Consider the following 26,073-nt stretch of genomic DNA (forward strand, 5'->3'; position numbering starts at 1 on the left):
AAGCCCTGGCTGTGATTAGCTTGGCATTGATGGAGGGTCACAGCTAGGACCTTGCTGAACTTTAGGATTCAGTTCCACACTAAGAGATTATATTAACAGTGTGGAAGACCATCCATGCGTGTGGGTGAACACCGGAATTGAATTCAATGGATTCAGGATCATTGCATGGGGAGGGTGAGTTGAGTCTAGGAAAATATCAAGTTCAAATGCTAATTACTCAAAGTATTCAGAGGGACTTTAGCTGCTGGGTTGTACCTTAATGTATGAAGTTCGGCTTAAGCTGTCACCCGTCAACCCTGTCTAATTTCGAACTGGGAACTTTGGAATCTGGGTATTGTTGTATAAGGCACTTAGTACCTGATAGAGTTAACCAACATCCACAAGATAAGGTCAGGATATAAAGGATTGTTCCTGAAAGGAATGAACTTGTTCTCCCAGAATGTTTAGGGTGCTCCAACCAGTGGTTCAACAATTGTTCTCACTGCTAATAGCATGTAGCTACGAGAGTGATACATACGTTTCAGCCTGATGTATCACAATTGTGAACCTTAGTGCTCATCAGTTAGTTACACCTATATAATAAACTTCCACTGCTTTGATCAAAACGGAACCCATTGTCTGCTGAATACATTGTGTGGATATCCTTCCCCACTTGGTATCAGTCGCTCGACTGATCTCAATAAGAAGCTGACAGTGAGGTCTCCACTGAAAATGTTAGCTGTGCTGGCAACCAGTGTGATTAAAGATAAGCATGTTACCACTTAGCTAATCAGACTAGTTTGCCTGAATGATAAATTCACTGAGGCAATGAGAATGGATATCAGACAGTTTTTCCAGAGGCAGTTTGCCATGTTAGCTTTATGCACATGTGGGTAATCTACTCAGGTGGCTTTCTTGTCAAATTTTACATACCAGCTGTGGCACAGCCACGTCTCAGAGTCAAAGGTTTTATAGGTTCCAGCCTCACTGCGGATGTTTTGAGTGTAAACTCCAGGCTGACTTTCCTGGTTCCAATATTGATGGGGCCCCATCATAAATGATCCCATGACACAGAAGCAGACAGCCAAAGGTGTTGTAGTAATGTTTTTGGACTGGTAAAATCCAGAAACGTAGCCTGATGATTTGCGGATGTAGGTTTCAATTTGTGGCCACTGGTGAAAATCAATTCAATAAAAATGTGGGATAAAAAGCTAGCCTACTGGTGACATTGGAAGCACTGTCAAATGTAGTACACACCCATCTGGCCCACTAATGCCATTTTTGGAAGGAAATCTGCCATCCTTACCCAGTCTGGCCTACATGTGTTCCAGACCCAGAGCAGTGCGGTTGACTATTCACCATGGCCCTCTGCATAGTGAGGGATGGACAATAAATTCTGGCCCATATCCCAATGACAAACTAACAGTTGTCCCTAGTGTCCTGATCAATGTTCATAGATCAAAGAATACCACATTATCCCAGTGCTACTTGAGGACTTTACATTTACAACATTGTATGTCAAACAGAGATGAAAGATAAGGTGTAAATGCAAGTCTTTAATGTGAAATTCTGCCTGTTCTAGGAATCACTGTCTAAAGAATTTATTAAGGAAGTTTCCTCCATTGACTACACTTCTCCTGTTACAAAGATCAATGGTACGTATAGCCTTGGTGAGAGGGTGAGATGGATTTGAATGAAGTGAGTACTACCAGCTGGATGACATGTTCCTAGGCTGGACCAATCATGGTCTTTGATGTTGGGCGTTCATAGAGTCATACAACACGAAAACAGACCTTTCGGCCCAACCCGTCGATGCCTACCAGGTTTCCTAATCTGAACTAGTCCCATTTGCTTGTAGTTAGCTCCACTCCCCACTTTCCTATCCATGTACCATCCAATTATCTTTTAAATGCTGTCATTGTACCCATCTCTGCCAGCTCATTCCATACACGCACCACCCTCTGTGTTAAAATGTTGCCCCTCGGGTCCCTTTTAAATCTATCCCCTCTCACCTTAAACCTAGCCCCCTCCAGTTTTGGACTCCCCTACCCTGGGGAATCTGGAAGATGTCTGCTGGGCTCAGTTATAATCACGCCTTCACCCTGAGATAGTTTAGGTGAGCTCCTCACTTCCGCTATCCTGCTTTAAGTGAGAGAAAGTGCCTCCTGATCTCTCCACTGAACAACTTAGCTCCAGCTGTAAGGTTGTGCCTTCCTGTATTGTACCAGATTCCCCCCCCAAAGGGGTTGATCTCTCAAGCCTTTTCTGTCCTTCTGTAAGATCCTTCTGTTGGTCATCTCTGGATTCACTCTTGTCAGATCCCTTCAATCAATCGGATGACCCTGCATTTGTAAACTCAAAAGGAATGCAAGCCATTCTATGGAACCTCGCTACAGAATTTAAGCCCTGACACCATTCAGTTCACTGCATTGCTTTGACCTGGATTTGAACTTTGCACCAAAGACCAGAAAAAGAGCAATTGCCCAACCCAGTGCAGGACCAGGGATACTCGATCCCCACCAACAATTGGAAACCCTTTGATATTCACAACTAGAATAAAACGTGGGGACATTAGCGACAACAAAAACTTTCATTCATATAGCAGCTTTAATATAGTAAACATCACAAGATGCTTCAACAGGAAAGTTACGAACCCATACAAAATACAGTCAAAATTGCACCATTCGGGCCCCTTAAGTTTGCTCCACCATTCATTAAGATCACGGGCTGATCTGTTTGGAATTCCACATTCCCATCTACCCCCTGATGAACTTTGCTTCCCTGCTTTAATGAAAACCTATCTACCGCCATCTTAAAAATATTCAATTCAGGGGTCTCCGTCACCTTCCATGATTGAGCTCCAAAGCTGCACAAATATCTGAGAGGAACAAGAATCGCCTTATCTCCATCCCACCCCGCATTTTAAAACCAGGCCATCTCATTCTGGACGGATGCAGAGAGGAAACAATCTTCTCGTGTTCACATGGTCAAGATTATTAGGTGGCACGGTGGTTAGTGCTGCTGCCTCACAGTGCCAGGAACCCAAGTTCAATTCCAGCCTTGGGTGACTGTCTTACCGGAGTTTGCACGTTCTCCCCGTGTCTGTGTGGGTTTCCCCCGGCTGCTCCAGTTTCCTCTCACAATCCAAAGATGTGCAGGTTGGGTGGATTGGCCATGTTAACTTGCCCATAGTGTCCAGGGATGAGCAGGCTAGGTGGGTTAGCCACGGGAAATACAGGGATAGGATAGAGGGTGGTTCTGGGTGGAATGTTCTTCAGTGGGTCAGTGTGGACCTGATGGGCCGAATGGCACCTATCCGTACTGTTGGGATTCTGAGATCATTCAAAATCTACCTGTTATTAACTCAGAAACCTAAACTTACAATAGATATCCTATTTTAAAAAAAAATACACATCCCACAGTTTGTACCAAACAGGGCAGTTAAAGGCAAAGTCTGTGAGATTTGAGGAATTAAAACCAGGATGTACTGGAGAGGAGCAGAGATCTGGTGCCAGAGTAAGTTATAGAGAAAGGGGAGGAAATGAGGGCTTTGAGGGATCTGAAAATAACAATGAGAACTGAGGAGGTCCCTATGTAGGTCATAATGCCCTAAATTTACATATTAAATCTAAACCAAAGGTAAAACATTGATTGTTTTGATATTTACCAGTTGCTGTGGATCGCTTACCAAACTTCCTGGCTGTGCCCACCAATGATGGCATACCTCCTTCTCAGCGTATCGCTGGTACCATTCATTTGAACTGTGAGGACATGGCCTATATCAAAGAGGCTTATGAGGAAGCCTGCCGGGGCCTTCCATCCACCAGGTACAATCTGAGGAATTTGTTCTTCTGGGGAGGGAAGGGGAGAGGAGGAGATTCCCACTATCCTGCTCAACATTTATCCCTCAGCCATCACTTCTGGAAAACACATGAGCTGCTTGTTTACTTTGGTGCATTTTGTGAACTCTTGCTGTGTACAAACTGGCTTCTTTACTTGCCTACATGTACAGTGGGTGCTCCTCAGTAGTACACTGGATATCCAGTAGATCATGGTCTGCTGTGGTGTAAAACCTAGTACAAATTGTCTCAGCATCAAGGTTTTCTCTCTGCAAATGCAGCAGCTACCACTCTCTCTATCTTTATATCTCTCTCTTTTTGTCTACCTCTTCCCCTTTATCTCTTTACCTTTCTCTCCCTCTGTCTCTCTCTCTCTCTCTATCTTTCTCTCTTCCTGTCTACCTCTTCCCCTCTATCTCTCTACCTCACTCTTTCTCTATATCTCTCTCTACCTGTCCCTATCTCTATCCAGCTCTCTCTCTCCTGTCCATATCTCTATCTAGCTCTCTCTCTTTCTGTCTACCCCTCTCCCTCTATCTCTCTCCATCTCTCTGCCTCTCTCCATGTCTCTCTCTCTTCATTCCCCTCCCAACTATAGATAAAAGAAATTTAAAAGCAGTCATTTGATTATTTGATTGATTTTGCAAAGCACCTGCTTCATTCATTTGTCATGGAGTGTGGAGACTGGAAACTGTCGTGATCATTAGGTAGTATTGGCCACAGCCCCTAGTGGAATTGAGCCTGAGTATAGATTACTAGCTCGGAAGTAATGTGGTCTTACTTATAAGGCAGCTTACTTATAATACTTATAAGAATCCATGGACCACTTTATAGCAGGCTCTCACTGTCGATCCTAATACTTTGGGACATCCTAAGGTCAAAAACAAATGTTTTTTTTTCTTTCTTTTTCTACCTTTCTCTCCGCATTGTGTTTCGTTATCTATCGGAGCTTTATTTTTTATCTGATGCAGCAATGCCCCTGCAGCATGAGAACCTGGGCATGGATATCATGGTATTATAGAATCCAACAGACATTTATTGCAACCAGGGTGTCATGCTTTAAGTGATCCGTGGTAAGATGGAGACCGAGACCTTTATATCCTCAGGTCACATGTTATAGTAGAGTGATGATATCATGAAGATACCTCTTAAAGGCAAACTGACTGTGAGACTGTTTTTCCTGTTGACTTATTTTTCTTTCTGACTGCATGTTTTCACTTTATATTTAGAAATTATTTGTTTTCTTTACATTTGCTTGTCTTGTGCATAAGCGCAATTCTGGAGCTCATAGAATCATAGAGTGGTAGAGTCATGGAGTAATCGGAGTGAACACACTGAAACAGACCCTGTGTCCATACTGACCAGATATCTTAACCTAATCTAGTCCCATTTGCCAGTATTTGGCCCACATCCCTGTAAACCCTTCCTAATCATATACTCATCCAGATGCCTTTTAAATATTGTAATTGCACCAGCCTCCACCACTTCCTCTGGCAGCTCATTCCATACACTCACCACACTCTGTGTGAAAAAGTTGCCCCTTAGATCCCTGTTAAATCTTTCTCCTCTCACCTTCAACCTATGCCTTCTAGTTTTGGACTCCCTCACTCCAGGGAAAAGACCTTGTTTATTCACCCTATCCATGCCCCTCATGATTTTAGAAACCTCTATAATGTCATCCCTCAGTCTCCAGTGCTCCAGAGAAAACAGCCCCTGCCAATTCAGCCTCCCCCTGCAGCTCAAACCCTCCAACCCTGGCAACGCTGTTGTAAATCTTTTCTGAACTCTTTCAAGTTTCACAATATCCTTCCTATAGCAGGGAGACCAGAATTCAACGCAGTATTCCAAAAGTGACCAAGCCAATCCCTGAAAATAACACGGTGTTCCCAACATATTAAATGTTGTCAGAATGTGTAAAGTCAGAAAGTGTATTCATATAAACTCTGTTTTTCTTTGTCTTCTTCCAATAAGACCAGTGTTGGAGTTATGTATCCCCTCAATTCTGGATTCTACTATCGCTCCACCAAATTGCCATGTCATCTCTATCTTTACCCAATATACACCATACTATCTACAAGGAGGTAAAGAGTGGGATGAACTGGAGAGGAATCTCTACGCTGATAGAGGTAGGCAACACAGTGAAATGGCTTGCCACTAGCTCTCTAAGAATCAGTGGGTTTATTCAGAGAGTACAGCAATTGGGATTATATTCACTGGAATTCAGAAGAATGAGGAGGGATCTCACAAATACCAATAAAATTCTAACAGGTCTCGTCAGGGGAGATGAGGAAGGATGTTCCCCAGTGCAGGGCAGTCCAGAACCAGGGGTCACAGTTTAAGGATACAGGGTAGGACTGAGATGAGGAGAAATTTCTTCACCCAGAGATTGATGAGTCTGAGGAATTTCTTATCACAGAGGGTGATCAAGGCCAAAACATTGTATGGTTATAAGAAAGAGTTGGGTGTAGCGCTTGAGGCTAACAGGATCAAAGGATTTGGGAGAAAGCAGAATTAGATGATTGAGTTGGACGATAATGAATGGCATTCTGGATTAGTGGTGCTGGAAGAGCACAGCAGTTCAGGCAGCATCCAGGTAGCTTCGAAATCAATGTTTCGGACAAAAGCCCTTCATTAGGAATGAATGGCAGAACAGGCTGAAAGGGCTGTACAGCCTACTCCTGTGGTTTCCTATATTCCCAAAAGTTTAATTGAAATATGACACTGAGGGATTTGGCTGTGCACTTATTTACAATTATTCCTGCACTTGCCAAGGCCTGATTATTTTGATGCTACGAAGCCAGTCTCTCAAAGTTTTCCAGAAACATCCCTGTTGGGGAATTCTGGGTGGCTTCCCCTAATGAGTGATGCTGCAGGCCGTGGCTGATCGTCTGTGAAAACTTCCCAGGGTGCCTGCTTCACAAGACAGGCAGGGGAGTCATTCCTCCCCAGTTATCCGAGTTTTCCCTCTCCCCTGGACACCAGTGCATTCCTACAACAAAGAATCTGACACAAAAAAAAACAGAAAATAAAACTCAGCAGGTCTGGCAGCATCAGTGGAGACAAAGCAGATGATATCATGAGGATATCTCCTAAAGGCAAACTGACTGTGAGACATAACACAATTTTTTTTTGTTTCTGTTGACTTATTTTTCTTTCTGTCAATATGTTTTCACTTTTTACATTAAAGAAATCTCTAAGCAATTTGTTTTCTTGTCCTGTGACACTTCATCCAAACCCTGAAGACAGTTCTGAGGAAGGGTCAGTGGACCCAAAACATTAACTCTGATTTCTCTCCACATATGCTGCCAGACCTGCCGAGGTTTTCCAGAAATTTCTGTTTTTGGACCTGCAGATTCCTGTTGAGCTGTCTCAGTTGCCAATGACAGCAGACGGGAAGTGAGAGTGCAGCTGCAGTCCCCTGAGGGCTGTGGGTGTGGGAAACATCCCGGGAGTTGGCTGGGGTCTCATACACGAGAAGGTCCTGAACTTGCAGATGGTCTTAGCCATGTTTTTCTGCTGATGACCTTCTAATGTGGAAGACTACTGTTGAAGGCCCTCCCTGTATTCAGCTAGCTGCACTGGATTCATCTCCACTAACAACAACAGCTTTCTTCAACATAGGGCCTTTATGTTACGAAACATCCCAAACAATCACAGGATTGCAAACAAATTAAAATGAACATTGAACCACATAAAGAGATATTTGGGGTTTTTAACTCTCTGATCTCCCAATTCTGGAAGACTCGTAGTTGGTCCCCAACATGCTTGCCTTAACCATAAGACCATAAGACCATAAGACCATAAGACATAGGAGTGGAAGTAAGGCCATTCGGCCCATCGAGTCCACTCCGCCATTCAATCATGGCTGATGCGCATTTCAGCTCCACTTACCAGCGTTCTCCCCGTAGCCCTTAATTCCTCTAGACAACAAGAACCTATCAATCTCGGCCTTGAAGACATTTAGCGTCCCGGCTTCCACTGCACTCCGTGGCAATGAATTCCACAGGCCCACCACTCTCTGGCTGAAGAAATGTCTCCGCATTTCTGTTCTGAAATGATCCCCTCTAATTCTAAGGCTGTGTCCACGTGTCCTAGTCTCCTTGCCTAACAGAAACAATTTCCTAGCATCCACCTTTTCAAAGCCATGTATTATTTTGTACGTCTCTATTAGATCTCCCCTTAATCTTCTAAACTCCAACGAATACAATCCCAGTATCCTCAGCCGTTCCTCAGGGCTAGAAGAGTGTATGTGGGGATGAGTGGACTCATTGGGTCTAACTGAAAAACTTTCATTTCACTGTGAAACTCAGTTCTGAGTCCCATCTCCCACCAGCCCTTGATATGTCTGAACACCTCTAGGTGGGATTTGACAGATACAAGTTGAATAGGTCATTATGCTTCATAACTCTTACCCATGTGAGATGCAGAAGATAGCAGATAAACTGCTGTTAGGGTGTTCCAGATAGACATTGAATTAGGATCTCAAGAACCTTTAGCAAAATTCCTCAGGTAATCGGGAAAGTACATAGAATGTTGGCCTTTGTTTCAAAGGGAACCGAATATAAAAGTGGGGAGATTTTGCTAAAACTATACAAAGCACTAGTCAGACCCCAGCTAGAATACTGGGAATGGTTTTGGTCCCCACATTTAAGGAAAAATGTACTGGCATTGGAAGCACTGCAGGGAAAGTTCACTGAATGGTATCAGGTATGGAAAAATTGTCTTACATGGAGAGGTTATGGGGATACCTCTTGTACCCAATGGAATATAAAAGAATGACAGGTAACCTTATTAAACATACAGGCTTCATGGGGGATATGACAGGGTAGTTAAGGAAAGGTTGTTTCCCCTTATGGGAGAATTTAGTGCCAGAGAGTATATTCTCAGAATAATTAGTCACAAATTTAAGATAGAGATCAGGAAGAACTTCTTCTCTGAGCGGAATTCTTTACTGCAGAGGGCTGTTGAGGTTCGGTCATGAAAGGCTGCGATAGACAGATTTTTAATCCGTAAAGGAATCAGGGTTTAGCGAAAAGGCAAGAGAGAGGAGGTGAGGATTATCAGATCGACCCTGGTCTTATTGAACAGTAGAGCAGACTCAATGGGCTGAATGACCTACTACTGCTCCTATATTTTATGCTCTCATGGTTATCATTCTGTTTATGATAGTCTTGGCACAGTAGGAGGCCACTCAGCCTTCTGTGTTGTGATGGCTCTTTGCAACAGCAAATCTAAAACAAATCCTATGCTAGTCCCCGTGTCCTCTTGTGCTTCAAATCATTTCTAACTTTCCCTTTGTTATTACTGAGATGTATTTCACTAGTTTCCAATTACTCCACAGCCCACAGCATATCTTCAGTTTTTTAACTTGGTTCTCAATTAGCCAATTGTATGCTTCCTCTGTATTAAGCTTATGGTCTTATTTACGGGGAGAAAGTGGGAGAATGTAGTTGAGAAACCTATCAGCCATGATTGAATGGTGGAGCAGACTTGATGGGCTGAATGGCCTAATTTCTGCTCCGATGACTTATGGTCTTAAAATTTTAAAAATCTAACAACCAAGTTTCTTAAAGTGAACAGAAAATTATTGATTAATTATAAGCAAAACATATTCAATAAGAACAAATTTTACCCATTTAAATAATCTAAATCAAACATGCACTGAGTAAAGGTGAAAAAGTAAATTTCTCTGTGGAGATTCACTTTGGGAAAATTAAAGCACTTTTAGCCATTGCGTTTTAGTTCTTGAAAGTATAAACAAAATGGTGTGGAATGTTCAGGTGGCATCAGTCTACTGCTATAGTGTGCAAACAGTGATGTTGTCAAACACAAATACGTACCACCCTCTGCGTGAAAAAGTTGCCCCTTAGGTCCCTTTTATATCTTTCCCCTCTCACCCTAAACCTATGCCCTCTAGTTCTGGACTCCCCGACCCCAGGGAAAAGACTTTGTCTATTTATCCTATCCATGCCCCTCATAATTTTGTAAACCTCTATAAGATCACCCCTCAGCCTCCGACACTCCAGGTCTGTTTTCATGCTGTGCATCTCTATGACTCTATGCCTTTGGGATCTTTACCAACACGACTTGCTCAGGGAACACAATGTCACGGGTTCTTGGAGATGCGCCTCTTCAGGAACACAATCAGGGTTCAGAGTGGGTCAGGGTTCCAGCTACCACACTGGACTCAAAAACAGGAGAGTTGAGCTGGGAAGCTCTCTCTCCTTTCCTTCCCTCAGCCTCACAACCAACTGCAAATACCAAGCAATCTGCAATGCAGATAGCACAGCCTGACCATTGTAAACCTGTACAGGAGACCTGCAGTAAACAAGAGGCTTGTCACTAGATGTGTCAACTCCAAGAATTGTTTTAAAGTTGAATCTTCCATTTTCCTTTCAACTGATCGCTTTTTTAAAAATCTGGGTATCCACAGCCCATCAAACCCAACTTCACAAAAATTATTAAATATAAAGTCTTCATAAAACTTTAAAAAATACAATGTTCTTACAACTGAACTTGTTGCCTTTATTTTTTCACGGGATGTCGGTGTTACTTACATGGGTGCAAAGGTCTGAAAGGGTTAATACCAAAGAATGCCATAAGCACCATTGATTATGATGCTGTTATATGGTCTTGTAGTCAGAATAGCTGAGGAGCTCAATGAGAGAGACCCAGTATCTGATCTCCCGCACGATCTCTGTAACAATGTATCTAGTTGCTAATATGCAGTAAACTACTTCTAGTTCACTACAAGAGTTAATTCTTGTTAATACTGGAAATAGATGTTTTGGCTACCATATCAGGCCTCACACGTCCTGTAAATCTTTACCTTTCAAGAGGAAGAAGGCTAAATCTAAACCCCCATCCCCCCACCCCCTCCTCCGGTGTGGTGCAAATTTGATTTACGTGCACAATACAACGTGGGGCATATTTAATTTAAGTAACTCCTACAACAACTGGAAAAGCCAGAACTTGTTCTCCATCCCTGATGGTCCTTGAACTGGATGGCCTATTGGGCCATTCCAGAATGCAGCTTACCAACCAACCACATTGCGGTGGGTCTGGAATCATGTGCAGCTGGGCTGGGTAAAGACAGCAGATTTCCTTCCCTAAAGGTCATCAGTGAACCAGATTACACCAATCGACAACAGCTTCAAGGTCAAACCTTCGCTAACTTATTCCAGAGTTATAAATTCAGTTCAAACACAGCTAGCCACTATGGTAGGATTTGAACCTGTCTTCCCACAGTATTAGCCCAGATCTCTGAGAGATTAGTCCAGTGAAATTATCATAATTTCTCAGGAATAAGACTGCTGAATGGACCTCTCTTGGGACATAGAGGTGTACATCATGGAAACAGACCCTTTGGTTCAACTTGTCCATACTGACCAGACATCCTAAACTGTTCTAGTCCCATTTGCCAGCACTTGGCCCATATTCCTCCAAACCCTTCCTATTCATATACATATCCAGATACCTTTTAAATGTTATAATTGTATCAGCCTCCACCACTTCCTCTGGCAGCTCATTCCATACACACCACCCCCCGCATGAAAAAAATTGCCCCTTAGGTCCCTTTTAAATTTTTCCCCTTTCACCCTCAACCTTTGCCCTCTAGTTCTGGACACACCAACCCAGGGGAAAGATGTTGTCTATTTACCCTATCCATGCCCCTCATGATTTTATAAACCTTTATAAGGTCACCCCTCAGCCTCCGACGCTCCAGGGAAAACAGCCCCAGCCTGTTCTGCCTCTCCCTGTAGCTCAAATCCCCCAACCCTGGCAACATCCTTGTAAATCTTTTCTGAACCCTTTCAAGTTTCACAACATTCTTCCTACAGCAGGGAGGCCAGAACTGCACACAATATTCCAAAAGCGATCTATCTCAAATCTAATGTTGATGTTCCTTTGTGCACCTCTTGCGCAGCATAACCTGGTATACGTTCCTCTGTCTAAGCACAATATGACCTGTATGTCCTTGTATGGTATGATCTGCCCGTACTGCACACAAAACAAAACCTTTCACTGTACGTAGATGCATGTGACAACAATAAATCATGAGAAGGTGCTAGAAAGAGTGCATTTTCAGGAGAGGAGGAGAAGGAGAAGGAAAAAAGGATCATTGAAGAGAATGAGTTGCCTAATTCCCTTCTCTTGACTGTATGAATGACCATTGGTCATCTCTTGTTTTCCTCAGTGTTCGACTGCATTGAGCAGTATGCTCCAGGGTTCAAGTCCTCCGTGGTTGGGCGTGACATCCTGACACCACCGGACCTGGAGAAAGTGTTTGGCTTAACTGGAGGGGTTGGTATGAGTCCTGTAACTTTGGTCAATGAAAAATGATCAATCTATAGATTGAAAATGACGGATTAGTTTGTGGTGCCTGAGGGATCTTCATTCACCTCATCACTCAAACCATAAAGACCAGGGATCATCCACCTTCACTCTGCGTTTTCCCTTCTGGATTTTAACATTCCTCCAGTATCCTGTTGTTCTGGTTGTGCATTGCACTGAAACACATTCTAACCAGACTGTACAGATTGACTTGCATTCCGCTGTTTTGGCTATTAGGCTTAACAATTTTTTGAATGGGATGTGGAGTTCACTGGCAAGGCCAGAAATTGTTACCCATCCCTAACTGCCCTTGAACTGAGTGTCTTGCTAGGCCATTGCAGAGGGCAGTTAGAGTCAACCACATTGCTAGTGGGCCAGACCAGGTAAGGACGGCAGATTTCCCTTCCTAAAGGGCATCGGTGAACCAGATGGATTTTTACAACAATTGGTGATTGTTTGATAGTCGTCATTACTGTGACTAGCTTTAGTTCCAGGTGTTTTAATCAATTGAATTTTAAAGCACACTGCAGTTGTGGTGGAATTTGAACCCATGTATAGTATTTTACTGACTTCATTAAAATAAAACTCATTGGAATAATTTTACACAGAAATTCACAATAGCAAGATAGCCATGTCCCACTTCTCAATCCTTTATCTTGGTAGCACTGTCCACCAGAAGAAACAGCAGTGCCTGCTGTATGTTTGCCTGGGTTTGATCCTCAAAGTAGACTGACGTTGTTTTCCTTTAGTTTCTCTCTTTATTTCAAAGGGAACAGAGTATAAAGGTAGGGGGGTTTCTCTAAAACTATACGTAGCACTAGTCAGACCACAGCTGGAATACTGTGGACACTTGTCTAAGAGATTCACACAGATGATCCCTGGAATGGTAGGTCTAACATATGAGGAACAGCTGAGGATCTTGGGATTGTATTCATTGGAGTTTAGAAGATTAAGGGGAGACTTAATAGAGACGTACAAGATAATACATGGCTTGGAAAGGGTGGATGCTAGGAAATTGTTTCCGTTAGGTGAGGAGACTAGGACCCGTGGACACAGCCTTAGAATTACAGGGGGTAAATTCAGAACAGAAATGCGGAGACATTTCTCCAGCCAGAGAGTGGTGGGCCTGTGGAATTCATTGCCGCAGAGTGCAGTGGAGGCTGGGACGCTAAATGTCTTCAAGGCAGAGATTGATAGATTCTTGTTGTCTCGGGGAATTAAGGGCTACGGGGAGAATGCGGGTAAGTGGAGTTGAAGTGCCCATCAGCCATGATTGAATGGCGGAGTGGACTCGATGGGCCGAATGGCCTTACTTCCACTCCTATGTCTTATGGTCTTATGGAAAGATATACTGTCAGTAGAGGCAGTCTAGGCTGGGACTGTCTTATGAGGAGAGATTAAGTAGGTTGGGCCTATACTGATTGGGATTTAGAAGAATTACAGGAGACTTTGTTGAAACATACAAGATTGCTAGGGGACTTGACAGGGTAGATATGGAGAGGCTGTTTCCCTTGTGGAAGAGTCTAGGACCAGAGGGCATCATCTCAGAGTGAGGGATCACACATTTCAGACAGGAGTGAGCAGGGATTTTCTCTCTTGGAGTTGGAGGAATTGTGGAATGTTTTACCACAGAGGGTGGTAGAGGCTGATTCATTAAGTCTAATCAGGTTTGAACCAAACATTTTTAAATCAGTTCAGGGGATCAAGGGTGATCAAGAAAAGGCAGGAAAGTGGGGTTTGAGGGCCATCAGAATGGCAGAGCAGACTCGATGGGCTGAATGGCCAATTTCTGCTCCTAAGTGTATGGTGATTGCCAGAGTCCAGTTGGGACCAGTGGCTGGACACATCAATAAGACATACCATATCCACTGTGTTTATTACAGATACCAGTCTTCATTGGGAATCCTGAATGTGAGGCAGCAGTTGTTCACATTGACATTCAAACTCACACTCCAAACGGAAACATCGATATCCGTTACAGTTAATCCAGTGATTAGGCCCCAGTTTCTGCTGGAGCCCAGTGCCTGACTCTGGCTATTGTACTTTACAAAGACCTTAAGGCTTTGGAGAACGTCCTGCCCAGTGGGAAAGACCCAGTGATACTTGGGAATGAATGTACAGGTTTTACTGGACCTCTATTTTGAAGTGTACAGGACCTGTACGACTCATTCGCTGACTTTATTGGCTTTTCTTTCTGGGTAGGGAGGTTTATAAGGGTGGCTTGCAATGCAGAGAGATATCAACAGCGTGGGTTCGATTCCCACACCAGCTGAGGTTACAGTGAAAGATTCTCCTCCTTAACTTCTCCCCTTGTCTCAGGTTGGATGATGGCAATAAAATCCTAACAACGCAAATCTCTTGAAATGCCCCTCACTATGTTACCCTTTTGTATCGCTCTCAATGACAGCATTTCTCTGTCCTTCTGTCTGATTTGGTACCGAGATGGATAAATATTCCCAATTGTGGTGTTTTCTTGCAGAATATTTTCCATGGAGCAATGTCACTTGATCAGCTGTACCTGACTCGACCTCTGCCCTCATATTCGAACTACAGGTCACCGGTTAAAGGCCTTTACCTGTGTGGCAGTGGAGCTCACCCAGGTAACAAGCAAAGTAATGGGTGTCTGAAAAGAAACGAAAATAAGAATGATCCCTGGGAGGAAGGGCTTATCATATGGGGAGCAGTTGAGGACTCTGGGTCTGTACTCGATGGAGTTCAGAAGGATCTGATTGAAACTTAGAGGATACTGAGAGGTCTGGACACTGTGGATGTGGAGAAGATGTTTCCAATAATAAGACAGACTGGGACCCAAGGCCTCAGAGTGAAGGAGAACTGAGCTGAGGAGGAATTCCTTCAGCCAGAGGGTGGAATTCACTGCTGCAGAGGCCAAGTCATTGAGTGTACTTAAGACAGAAATAGATAGGTTCTTGATCAGTCAGGGGATCAAGGGTTACAGGGAGAAGACAGGAGAATGGGGGTTGAGAAATAGCTGAGCCATGACTGACTGGTGGAGCGGACTCAATGGGCAGAATGGCCTAATTCTGCACCTATATCTTATGGTCCAACTCTGCACTCACCCACAAACTCAAAAGGGTTGCATAGTGAGTAACGAGTTGTGCTGGAAATTCTGGAGGTGGGTGGGGGTGGGGTGAGGTTTGGGGTTTAGGCCATACTGGTGGGAGAGACAAAGCAAAGGATACCTACCATTACCGATCCATGGCACTTTGTGTCAGACTCCCAGCTTCTGCAGTAGTATACTTTCAGTTAGGGATATGCTGTGATTCAGTGGGTAACACTTGTAGTCTGTGAGTCAGAGAGTTATCGGTTCAAATCCCACTCCAGGACTTAGGTACAAGCTTGGTGTAGTACTAAGGAAGTGCCACACTGTTGGGTGTTGCTGATACAATAAACAAAGGCCCCCTCTCTCCTTTGAGCAAACATGAAAGATATTACTGCATTGTTTTGAAAAAGGACAGTCTAGTTACCCAGGTGTCCCTCAAGAATAGGTCATTTGGTCTTTATATCACATTGCTGTGCTTTTGGAGCTAGCTGTGCCTAGATTGGCCGCTATGTTTCCTACAACATCGTCTACACTTAATTAGCTTTAAGACATTATTGACTGTCCAATGGGTATGAAAGGCACAATGTAAATGCAAATCTTTTTTAAAATTGGGATAGAACAGCTTCTGAAGAATCTCCTTCAACTCATCACCTGAAGGCTCAACATGTACAAGTGGTTTGTATCTGGAGTCATTCAGAAACAATGTCTCAGATATTATATGAGCCACAAAATTTACATTTATTAAACCGAGAAGTGTTTGGGAGCTAATTGAAAGTTACGTGGAATGGGAATGGCCAACAGTTAGAAAAATCAATCAGGGTACTTTCCACCAAACTCTGTCAGGACCCTTGATAGGAAAGTGCCTATGGGTGGGTTTCTGTTTTTTTTTATTTATTCATTCAGGGGATGTAGATGTCACTGGCCAGGCCAGTACCAATTGCCAAAGTGTGTGGTGCTGGAAAATCAAAGCAGGTCAGGCAGCATCCAAGGAGCAGGCGAGTCGACGCATCGAGCGTTCCTGATGAAGGGCTTATGCTCGAAACGTCGACTCTCCTGCTCCTCGGATGCTGCCTGACCTGCTGTGCTTTTCCAGCAGCACACTCTTTGACTCTGATCTCCAGCATCTGCAGCCCTCCCTTTATGCCAACACCAATTGCCCTTAAGAAGCTGGTGGTGAGCTACCTTCTTGAACTGTTACAGCCCGTGAGCTGTGAGGAGAGCTAAGTACCGTCAGGGAGGGAGTTTCAGGATTTTGACCCAGCGACAGTGGGGAAACAGCTGTATATTCCCAACTCAGCTGAACAGGTGAGTTGAAGGGATGGTAGAGTTGGTAGTGTCCCTTGATGTTAGAAATTGGGAGTTTGAAAGCTGTGTGAAACCAGGTTGGCTGTGACATTTTGCATGGTTGAATAGATTCTTTAACAACTGAAGAATGACCGTCTCCTGTGTCTTTCATCAGGAGGTGGAGTAATGGGATCAGCAGGCCGTAATGCAGCACGTGTTGTCCTTTCTGATTTGAGACGAGTTTAACAGACCCCCCTCCCACCTGGACTGCTGGCTTTGAATACACCTCTACAACGGAATATGCTCACGCTCTCTACCTGATCAACGCTTAGAATGATTACTGAACGGGAAAGCACTTCATCAACGATTACTATCTGCCCGTAGCATCATAGAGGAGCCCAAAGGGCCACTGGACCAGGCTTGGCCCTTTCAAAGACTAAGACAGTTAGTCCCTGCTCTTTCCCGATATTCCTGACTTTTCGTTTTCAAGTATTTATCCAATCCTCTTTGGAATGCTGCTATAGATTTCACATCCAGCACCTTATTACGCAGCCCATTCCAGATTCCAATCACTCCTAGTGTAACAGAGGGAGTATACAATGAGCAAAAGGACCTTAGGAAGTACAAAGAATCAGAGGGACCCTGGCGTGCAAATCCATAGATTCTTGAAGTGAACAGAAGATTTCTGTAAAATGGTTAAAAAACATACAGAATACTTGCCATTACTTGTTGAGGCATTGAGTACAAGAGTAGGGTGGTTGTGATAAAAGTTAAAAGTGTGATGCTGGAAAAGCACAGCAGGTCAGACAGCATCCGAGGAGCAGGAGAGTTAACGTTTCGGTCTCCAACATCTGCAGCAGCTGCAGTCCTCCCTTTCTCCTGGTTGTGATAAAATGCAGGTTAAGCCACAGCTGGAGTACTGTATGCAGTACATTCCTGATGAAGGGCTTAGGCCCGAAACATCGACTCTCCTGCTCCTCGGATGCTGCCTGACCTGCTGTGCATTTCCTGTGCCTCACTTTTCAACTGTATGCAATGCAGCTCTGATGAAGAGTCATCTCAACTCGAAACGTTAACTTGCTGTCTCTCCACGGATGCTGCCTGAGATTTCCAGCACTTTTTGTTTTTAGTTTCATTTGCAGTTCTGTTCACCACACTGTAGGAAGGATGTGACTGCAATGGATTCACTGGGACTGAGATTACCATTGCTTGAGCAGTTTAGCTTTTGAAAAGGCTGGGGTTGATCTACTTAGAGGAGAGAAGGCTGAAGGGGAAACTCGGCTGAGATGAATAAAATTATGAGGAGCATAGATAGGGAGAAACGTTTCCCCTTAGTAAAAGGGTCAGTTAACCAAGGGCTCAGATTTAAGGGAAGGAGCAAGTTACAGATGTTTTGAGGGAATTTAAAGGAGAATGTTTTCATTCAGTCATTCATGGGTATCTGGAACTCACTGCATGAAAGGGCGATAGAGACAGGAACCCTCAGGATATTGAAGAAGTATTTGGATGGGCACTTGAAATTCCCTTTCACACAAGGCTTAGGGCCACGTGTTGGAAAGTGGGATGAGAGTAGATAGATGCTTGATGCCTGGGGTGTACATAATGGGCTGAATGGTCTGTTTCTCCAATTCTATGATGCTAAGAGCTATACTGCTTTATCTAGTAAAACATTAAGTAAACCTTTTAATTTTCAGGTTCTGAATTAAATGTGATAATTTATGCAGGCAGAATGCAGATTGCAAGAAAACAATATGGAGGGGTTTGTCCTATTTGTCATTAAAAGCTGTGAGAAACCATTTCAAAAGTGGACTGTATATCTTTTGCTTGGATTGATGTTGGGAATAGAACACTGAAGAATTATGAAGTAAAGACAATTTAACGGGCATTGAATGTCTCAAGTGTCAGTAAAAATCTTAGAGGAGTCAACAGCCCATTGACATTTTGTCAGTTTGGGTTTTAAATTATGGCCCTTTGTAGTAAAGTGATCTTTCATCAACTGGCTGGTCTTGATATAATGGCCTTTTAATGTCAGAAGTGTTTTATGAGTCTCTTCCTGACCATCAGCGATTGAAGCAGTCTGGTTGAACCATGCAAGTAAACTGCTTTAAAAGTCTCCTGTTATTTGTTTTGGGCCCGAGTGGAGTAAAACATTTGGTAGGAGGTTACGGGTTGGGATGGAGGGTGGTATAAATTAGAACAGTTAACACCACTGGAACTTTAACAGAGACAGAAGGTGCTGGAGAGTGTTATGGACCTGGCCAGACTCCCTCAAAATAGTTTAAGCAGGTCACCAAGATACAATGTCATGCTCCCAATGCAATGCAATTGGTCAAACTACTTATTTATTTAAAATGTATTTAAACACTATAATTAAAATACAACCAAAGAAAGAAGAACTTTGAAGAGCTTAACTCTGTTGGAAAACTTAACAGAACAATAGATTCAGTAGCAATTACTAATTAACAGTTCCGATATAGTAACATCACACAAACACACCCCTTTGGCGAAAAGGAAAATTCAGATACTCACATGCAGTTCTCCCATCCAGGAGGAAAAAAGCATCAAGAGAAAAGTCAGAGAGTATAGCAGCCAGGAGACATTTACTGAAGCTTCCAACTGTATTGAGACGCCAGTAGCCTCTGATGCTAAAACAAGACCCAGAATCCCTCATCTGTAAGAGCTGGCCACACCCATTTGGGCTGTTTTTAAAAAATGTCCATGGACTCCCAAGCTGATTACTCAAGCAGTTTTCATTAGCCAGCTGGAAAACTCTTGTTCTACCTCTGTATTAAAAGAAACTGGTACAAAATAACGTGTTAAAGCCACAGCATTGTCACAAATGGAATTCATTGCTGCAGAGTGCAGTGGAGGCCGGGACGCTAAATGTCTTCAAGGCAGAGATTGATAGATTCTTGTTGTCTCGGGGAATTAAGGGCTACGGGGAGAATGCGGGTAAGTGGAGTTGAAGTGCCCATCAGCCATGATTGAATGGCGGAGTGGACTCGATGGGCCGAATGGCCTTACTTTCACTCCTATGTCTCATGGTCCTATGGTCTTAAAAGACTCAACAGGTCCGGCTGCATTAGCAGAGAGAAAGATATGCGGTTAATGTTTCCGATGCAATATGACTTGTCCTCAGATTTCCAGCATTTTTGTTGTATTTGGTTGTTTCTTTGATGCTCAGTTTGTGGTCAGGTGATGCCATTTTCAGAATGAAGTGCATCATTGGGATGGCACGGTGGCTCAGTGTTTGGCAGTGCTGCCTCACAGTGCTAGGAACCCGGGTTCAATTCCAATCTTGAGCAACTGCCTATGGAGTTTACATATTCTCCTTGTGTCTGTGTGGGTTTCCTCCAGGTGCTCCATCACTTCCTCCAGTAGCTGATTCCAAAAATGCGCCACCCGCTGTGTAAAAAATTGCCCCTTGGGCCCCTTCTCACCCTAAACCTATGCCCTGTAGTTCTGGACTCCCCTACCCTGGGGGAAAAGACCTTGTCTATTTATCCTATCCATGCTGCAAAGTGTGATTGGGGAGAGAGAACAATGTCAGACTTTGTTGCGTTGGCCTAAGAGAAAACAGTGTTCAGGATTGAAAAAAAAGAAACATAGAGAATAGGAGCAGGAATAGTCCATTCGACCCATCGAGCCTGCTCTGTCATTCAATATGACCATGGTTGGCCAGCTAACTCCGTACCCTGTTCCCGCTTTCTCCCCATACTCATTGATCCCTTTGGCTCTAAGAACTATATCCAACTCCCTCTTGAATGTTTTGGACTCAACCACTTTCTGTGGCAGTGAATTCCACAGGCTCCTCATTCTCCGGGTGAAGACATTTCTCCTCATCTCAGTCCTAGATGACCTACCCCATATCCTTCGGCTGTGGCCCCTGGTTCTGAACTCTCTGGTCGTAAGAAATATCTTTTGCCTGCCTAGTCCTGTTAGAATTTTATAGGTTTCAAAGACTTTGCCTTCATTTTTCTTAACTCCCTTTGGGGGGCAACATGGTTGCTCAGTGGTTAGCACTGCTGCCTCACAGCACCAGGGACCCAGGTTCAGTTCCAGCCTCAGGCGACCGTGTGGAATTTGCACATTTCCCCCTGTGTCTGTGTGGGTTTCCTCCCACAATCCAAAGATGTGTATGCTAGGTGAATTAGCCATGCTAAATTACCCATCGTGTTCAGGGATGTGTAGGTTAAGTGCATTGGTCAGGGGTAAATATAAGGTAGGTGAATGGGTCTGGGTGGGTTACTCTTCAGAGGGTCTATGTGCACTTATTGCCATAGGGCCTGTTTCCACACTGTAGGGATTCTATTCTATAATCCTAGCCAATTCAGCCTCTGCTCATACATCAGTCCTACCATCCCAGCAATCGGGTAAACTTTTGCTCCACTCCCTCCAAGGCCAGAGTATCCTTCCTCAGATGTGGAGACTAAAACTGCGCACCATACTCCAGGTATGGTCTCACTAGTCCCTGTGTAGTTACACTTGCAGAATTTCACATGGCCTGGGTTTTGTTCCTATAGGGAACTAAAACCAATAACAAACCAGTCAGAATGGGGAAATCTAGCCTCGCGTTTAGGTTCATGGAAGACCTTAACTCTTTGCTGTCCTTCATTCTTTCTATTTAAAGAAATAAACCGGACTTTTGAAACTCCAGGTAATAGGTTAACATTGGAATCAGAATGTGGGCAGGTTACCTATTCCCAAGATGTAAACATTGGGGTGGAGCTGAGCTGAGCAGAGCCAATGATGAGGGGAGTCAGTTCTAGCTTGTACATCCATTCAGTACCTTTGTTCAGGGTCATCAATGATGCACAGAGTGACCAAGTGTGAGGCTACCTGCCATTCTAGCTGTTCAACATAAGCTTCACCCTCTGCCTGTTGAACCCCTGGCAATAGGATGGGATAAGGTGTTTGAATGGACATTAGATGCCCGCTTGGGAGTCTTAAGTTGTTCCACTGGTGGGTGGATGTGCTGCCCAGTGCCAGCCCAGTCACTGGTAAACCTGCCCTCAATTTGCCCATACCACTCATAATCTGGGAAGTTCAGAGGCAATGCTGAAGGGTTGGCCTATCTAACAGCCCCTCAATGTTCCACGATGGAACCTTGTGAACAGACAGTCAGATCCACACAGAGGTCATGACCTCGAGGGAAGTGGGCAGAACGAGGTGATGTGAACACTCCACGGTGTCTCTCCATGTCGCTGTTGCAATTGTTTTAGGGCAATTTGGAAATTGCACTGCAGTAGTTTGAATGGGATCACTGGTGCTTAACTGTCAGAAAATTCCCCCTCAGGCCTTTGGCTTTGTAAACTAACATTAGCGCTCTGGACCGTGATATTGATGGGATTTAGTCATTGCTAATCTCTCTGAAGCAATGTGGTGCCTGCTGTCAGTCGGGGAAAGTATGTTTTCAACATGGTTTTGCACTGTGTGAATGGCATCCTGTCTCTGGATACTATCACCTTGATCCACTGGATTCTGTCCAGTTAATGACTCAGTAACTGACAGCAGTCAGTTCCCCTATGCAGGCCTAACTTGACAAGAGTCAAAATGGTGGTGATTGAGGACAGTACAGTCGGTTCGGATATAAAGCGATAGTTTCATTCTTGCGTGATCTTGTGTTATAAGAAAATCATGCAATAGCAGCACCATTAAAACTAATGGGGCCAGAACTGCATTATATCCAATACAGGTAAGGCAAGTTCACACTCTGCAAATAACCGTCTAAATTCTCAAATTGCTCTGAAGTAACATGCATTAGAGCAGAACCGACTGCATATTTCTCCAGGTTAGAGAAATTTAGAGTCATTAAGTCATAGAGCTGTATAGCATGGAAACAGACCCTTTGGTTCAACTTGCCCATGCCGACCAGATATCCTAAATTAATCCAGTTCCATTTGCCAGCATTTGCCTCATACCCTCTAAATCCTGCCCATTCATATACGTATCGAGATGCCTTTTAAATGTTGTAGTTGTACAACCTCCACCACTTCCTCTGACAGCTCATTCCATACACACACCACCCTCTGTGTGAAAACTTTCTGATAACATTTCTGTGAAGTACCTTGTGATACATTTACTTTGTTAAAGGGGATATATAATTAGGAGTAAGGGTTGGAGGATTTGAGCTATAGGGAGAGGCTGAATGGGCTGGGGCTTTTTTTCCCTGGAGCGTTGGAGGCTGAGGGGTGACCTTATACAGATTTACAAAATTAATGAGGGGCATGGATCAGGTAAATAGGCAAAGACTTTTCCCTGGGGTCAGGGAGTCCAGAACTAGAGGGCATAGGTTTAGAGTGAGAGGGGAAAGATATAAAAGAGACCTAAAGGGCAACCTTTTCACGCAGAGGGTGGTACGTGTATGGAATGACCTGCCAGAGGAAATGGTGGAGGCTAGTACAATTGCAACATTTAAGAGGCATTTGGATGGGTATATGAATAGGAAGGATTTGGAGGGCTATGGGCCGGGTGCTGGCAGGTGGGACTAGATTGGGTTGGGATATCTGGTCGGCATGGACGGGTTGGACTGAAGGGTCTGTTTCCATGCTGTACATCTCTATGACCCTCTGACTCTATATGAGTACATGATCTTTTTGGTCACTTATTTCACGGCCAATAGCACGTGTTTCTGGACACAGACAGAAGCTTTTCCAGGCCACATCAAGGTGCATTTTGATCAGGTAGACATTGAGCGCAGACTAAGTATTGGATTGGGATGAATTAAGATTGTGCTACAGCCTGATGGTTGTAAGTGTTACACTGCAGAATTCCCACTGCAACTCTCAGAAGATGAAAGATGCAGTGACTTTTACACACAGTAGTAAAGATAATAGTTTCACACTCAATGGAAATGAGTCCAAAGTAAATTAAGGAGTAATGTCAGGAAAATAAAGACTGAAATGAGCAGAAATCAGCATGACTTTGTGCAATAAAGAATGTGCTAATAAGCTGTTACAAACATTCCCAATAGCATTTTGGCACAAAAATGAAGAGTTAGGGATGAAGGATCCAGCAATATAATGAAACAAAGACGTTGAAATTATATTTCAGTCTTCAGGGAGATCTAGACTCCCAGGAGAAGAGGCTTCAATGCAGTAAGGGGCGGATGACACATCATATAACAGTCGAGATAAGGCGGATTATTGGCTGTAACATGATCCCTCAATTTCAAATGACAATCACAGGCTCATCAAGCTTCCTTCCCATGGTCTATAAACCCTCAATCCAAGTTAAAAGCCTAACGCACCAGCCATTATTCTACACTAAAACTAAAAAAAACTCACAGAAAACATTAGACATACACAGAAGGTCAGGAGCACCTTTTGTCATTCTATATCATTTGTGGTTCTACACAGTTTTTTCTCCCACTCTAACCAGGCGTAATGCTGCTATTTTTTAACATGACAGATTGAATGGGGCTGGAGAAGGGACAGAGGCTGTAACAGGAGAACATTGATATCCCAGACACAGATTCCTCCACTTGAATGCCACGCATCTGAGTTCATTTCAACAAGTGACATCCAGTCCTTTAGGGGTAAAATAGCCCGACTGCTTTTGCCAGTGCCATAAGCTTTTATCTTTTCTTGAGAATAGCTGTGAGGGGATTGATGTCCGTCACTGCTCAATTGACATCGCTGCCATTTTATGGATATACTATTCGATAAGTAATTCTCTGATGTGAACTTTAGTGACTTGTTTGTCAATGTAAACGATTGGTCAAAGTCTTCTTTCTTCTGAAGGTACTGATGTCTTCTAGAATATATTTCTATTGTTTATCCCCGATGGTTCGGCCATATTTTAATCTGTCATGTTTGCTTCCAGCTTGTGTACCTGCTGGGTATTCGTTCACCACCTGAGGACTCGGTCAGAATTTGAGCAAAAGAAAAATTGGCTAAGTGTCGATTTTGAGGTGTTCCCTCTAGGTTATCCCTCTGTGGACCAAAGTAGCTTTTCCCAGGCACTTCTGCCCAGCTCACCTCAATATGTATGCAGCATGCCGCTATAGCGCCACACCATCTCGCATGCACAACCCACCTGGGACACCTCTGGCATTCTTGACACTAGTGCCATGTTTCAGGTAAAATTTGTATGGCAGGTCAAGTGCTGCCAGCCAGGAGCTTCACAGTTTGTGTATCATAGAATCCCTACAGTGTGGAAGCAGGCCATATGGCACATTAAATACACACTGATCCACCGACAGTCTTCCCACCCAATCCTTGTAACCCTATATTTCCCATGGCTAATCCATCTAGCCTGCACATCCCTGCCACACTACAGGGCAACTTAGCATGGCCAATCCATCTTAACCTGCACAGTTTTGGACACCTGGAGGATACTTATTTAGACACGGGAAGGATGTGTAACCTCCATACAGTCAGTCACCCAAGGGTGGAATCGAACCCAGGTCTCTGGCGCATTGAGGCAGCTGTGCTAACTACTGTGCTAACCCATATAGTGGGAGGGTAACCAGAAAGAAAACTACAAAGGCCCAGGTGACACATCATTGCAAATACAATAGGCATTTTATTATCCAGCCCTGATAGGGCCAGTAATGAGCTGATAGGTCAAATGTTCCTGATAATCATGAGGTCCACATAATCAATGTATAAACACACAGTAAGTAATAGAAATGTAATGCGGGGATATATACATCACTGTTATATTTTATTTACAGTATAAACCACTGAAATAGTAATGCAACCTTGCCTTAAATAAAACCTACTCACTCCTACCTTCAACTGACTACTTGGACATGGTGGTAGACCGCAGAATTTGAGGAGAAATTGATTCAAAATTGATGATATTTTATATTGCCATTCAGTAGAACAACAAATATTTTACACTGAGATAAATAAATGAAAAAAAAACTATAATAAATTGAACAGAATAATGTGGCAAACTTCACTGTACTTGAGGTATATAACTTTTGCTGATTTATCAAGAGTAAGGGTTCATAAGATGTTGGTTAAAATAAAGTTTGCTGCGCTATCTCACGTATGTAAATGTATAACTATTTTACATTGTCTTCTGTCCAGCTGACAGTCATTCTAACAACAGCAACAAAAAAAATCAAGCTACAAAGGCTAGCCATCCTGAGCACCACACTGTATTAAACACCCTGTCTGAGAGAGTATGACTCCTTCCCAAATGCTCAGAGTAGCATAACACCTTCTCATTGTTTAATGTGGGAGCATCGTGTGATTCAAGTCTTCAAACAATTGAAACTGTTAACTTTTATTCAACAACAGGAAAAGCAACAAAAAAAATCAAACAAAAAAAAATTTGCATTTTCTTCTGGGAACAAACAGGGATTGCTTCCCTTTAGAGCAACAATAGATGTACAGTGTCTGTGAGATCACTCCCACACTGTACTGTATGACTCTATGATTCCCACCAATAGGTATAGTTTTGCCAACAGATCCAAGACTCCAACATTCGACAATAGGCACATTCTTCCCCATTAAATTCCATTTACTCCATCCTCAAAATATCTACACACCATCCTCACCACATCACCATGTATCCCACATAGAATACAGCACTCCACTCAAACACAGCACGTTGGAGCACACT

At 43.5% G+C, this 26,073-nt stretch overlaps 1 protein-coding gene across 1 annotated transcript in view; it reads left to right on the forward strand.

Annotated features, from left to right (window-relative positions):
* Positions 1 to 18,493, forward strand: part of pyroxd2 (pyridine nucleotide-disulphide oxidoreductase domain 2) — a 58,872-nt gene extending 40,379 nt beyond the window's left edge. The window contains exons 11-16 of the mRNA XM_072557138.1: positions 1,562 to 1,634; positions 3,650 to 3,806; positions 5,790 to 5,944; positions 12,016 to 12,122; positions 14,632 to 14,752; positions 16,673 to 18,493. Coding sequence (XP_072413239.1) covers positions 1,562 to 1,634; positions 3,650 to 3,806; positions 5,790 to 5,944; positions 12,016 to 12,122; positions 14,632 to 14,752; positions 16,673 to 16,743 — 684 coding nt within the window. The 3' untranslated portion in view covers positions 16,744 to 18,493. The remainder of the gene's footprint in view (positions 1 to 1,561; positions 1,635 to 3,649; positions 3,807 to 5,789; positions 5,945 to 12,015; positions 12,123 to 14,631; positions 14,753 to 16,672) is intronic.
* The last annotated feature ends 7,580 nt before the right edge of the window (positions 18,494 to 26,073 follow it).

This window comes from Chiloscyllium punctatum, chromosome 38 (genome assembly GCF_047496795.1).
Source record: "Chiloscyllium punctatum isolate Juve2018m chromosome 38, sChiPun1.3, whole genome shotgun sequence".
Classification (NCBI taxonomy): domain Eukaryota; kingdom Metazoa; phylum Chordata; class Chondrichthyes; order Orectolobiformes; family Hemiscylliidae; genus Chiloscyllium; species Chiloscyllium punctatum.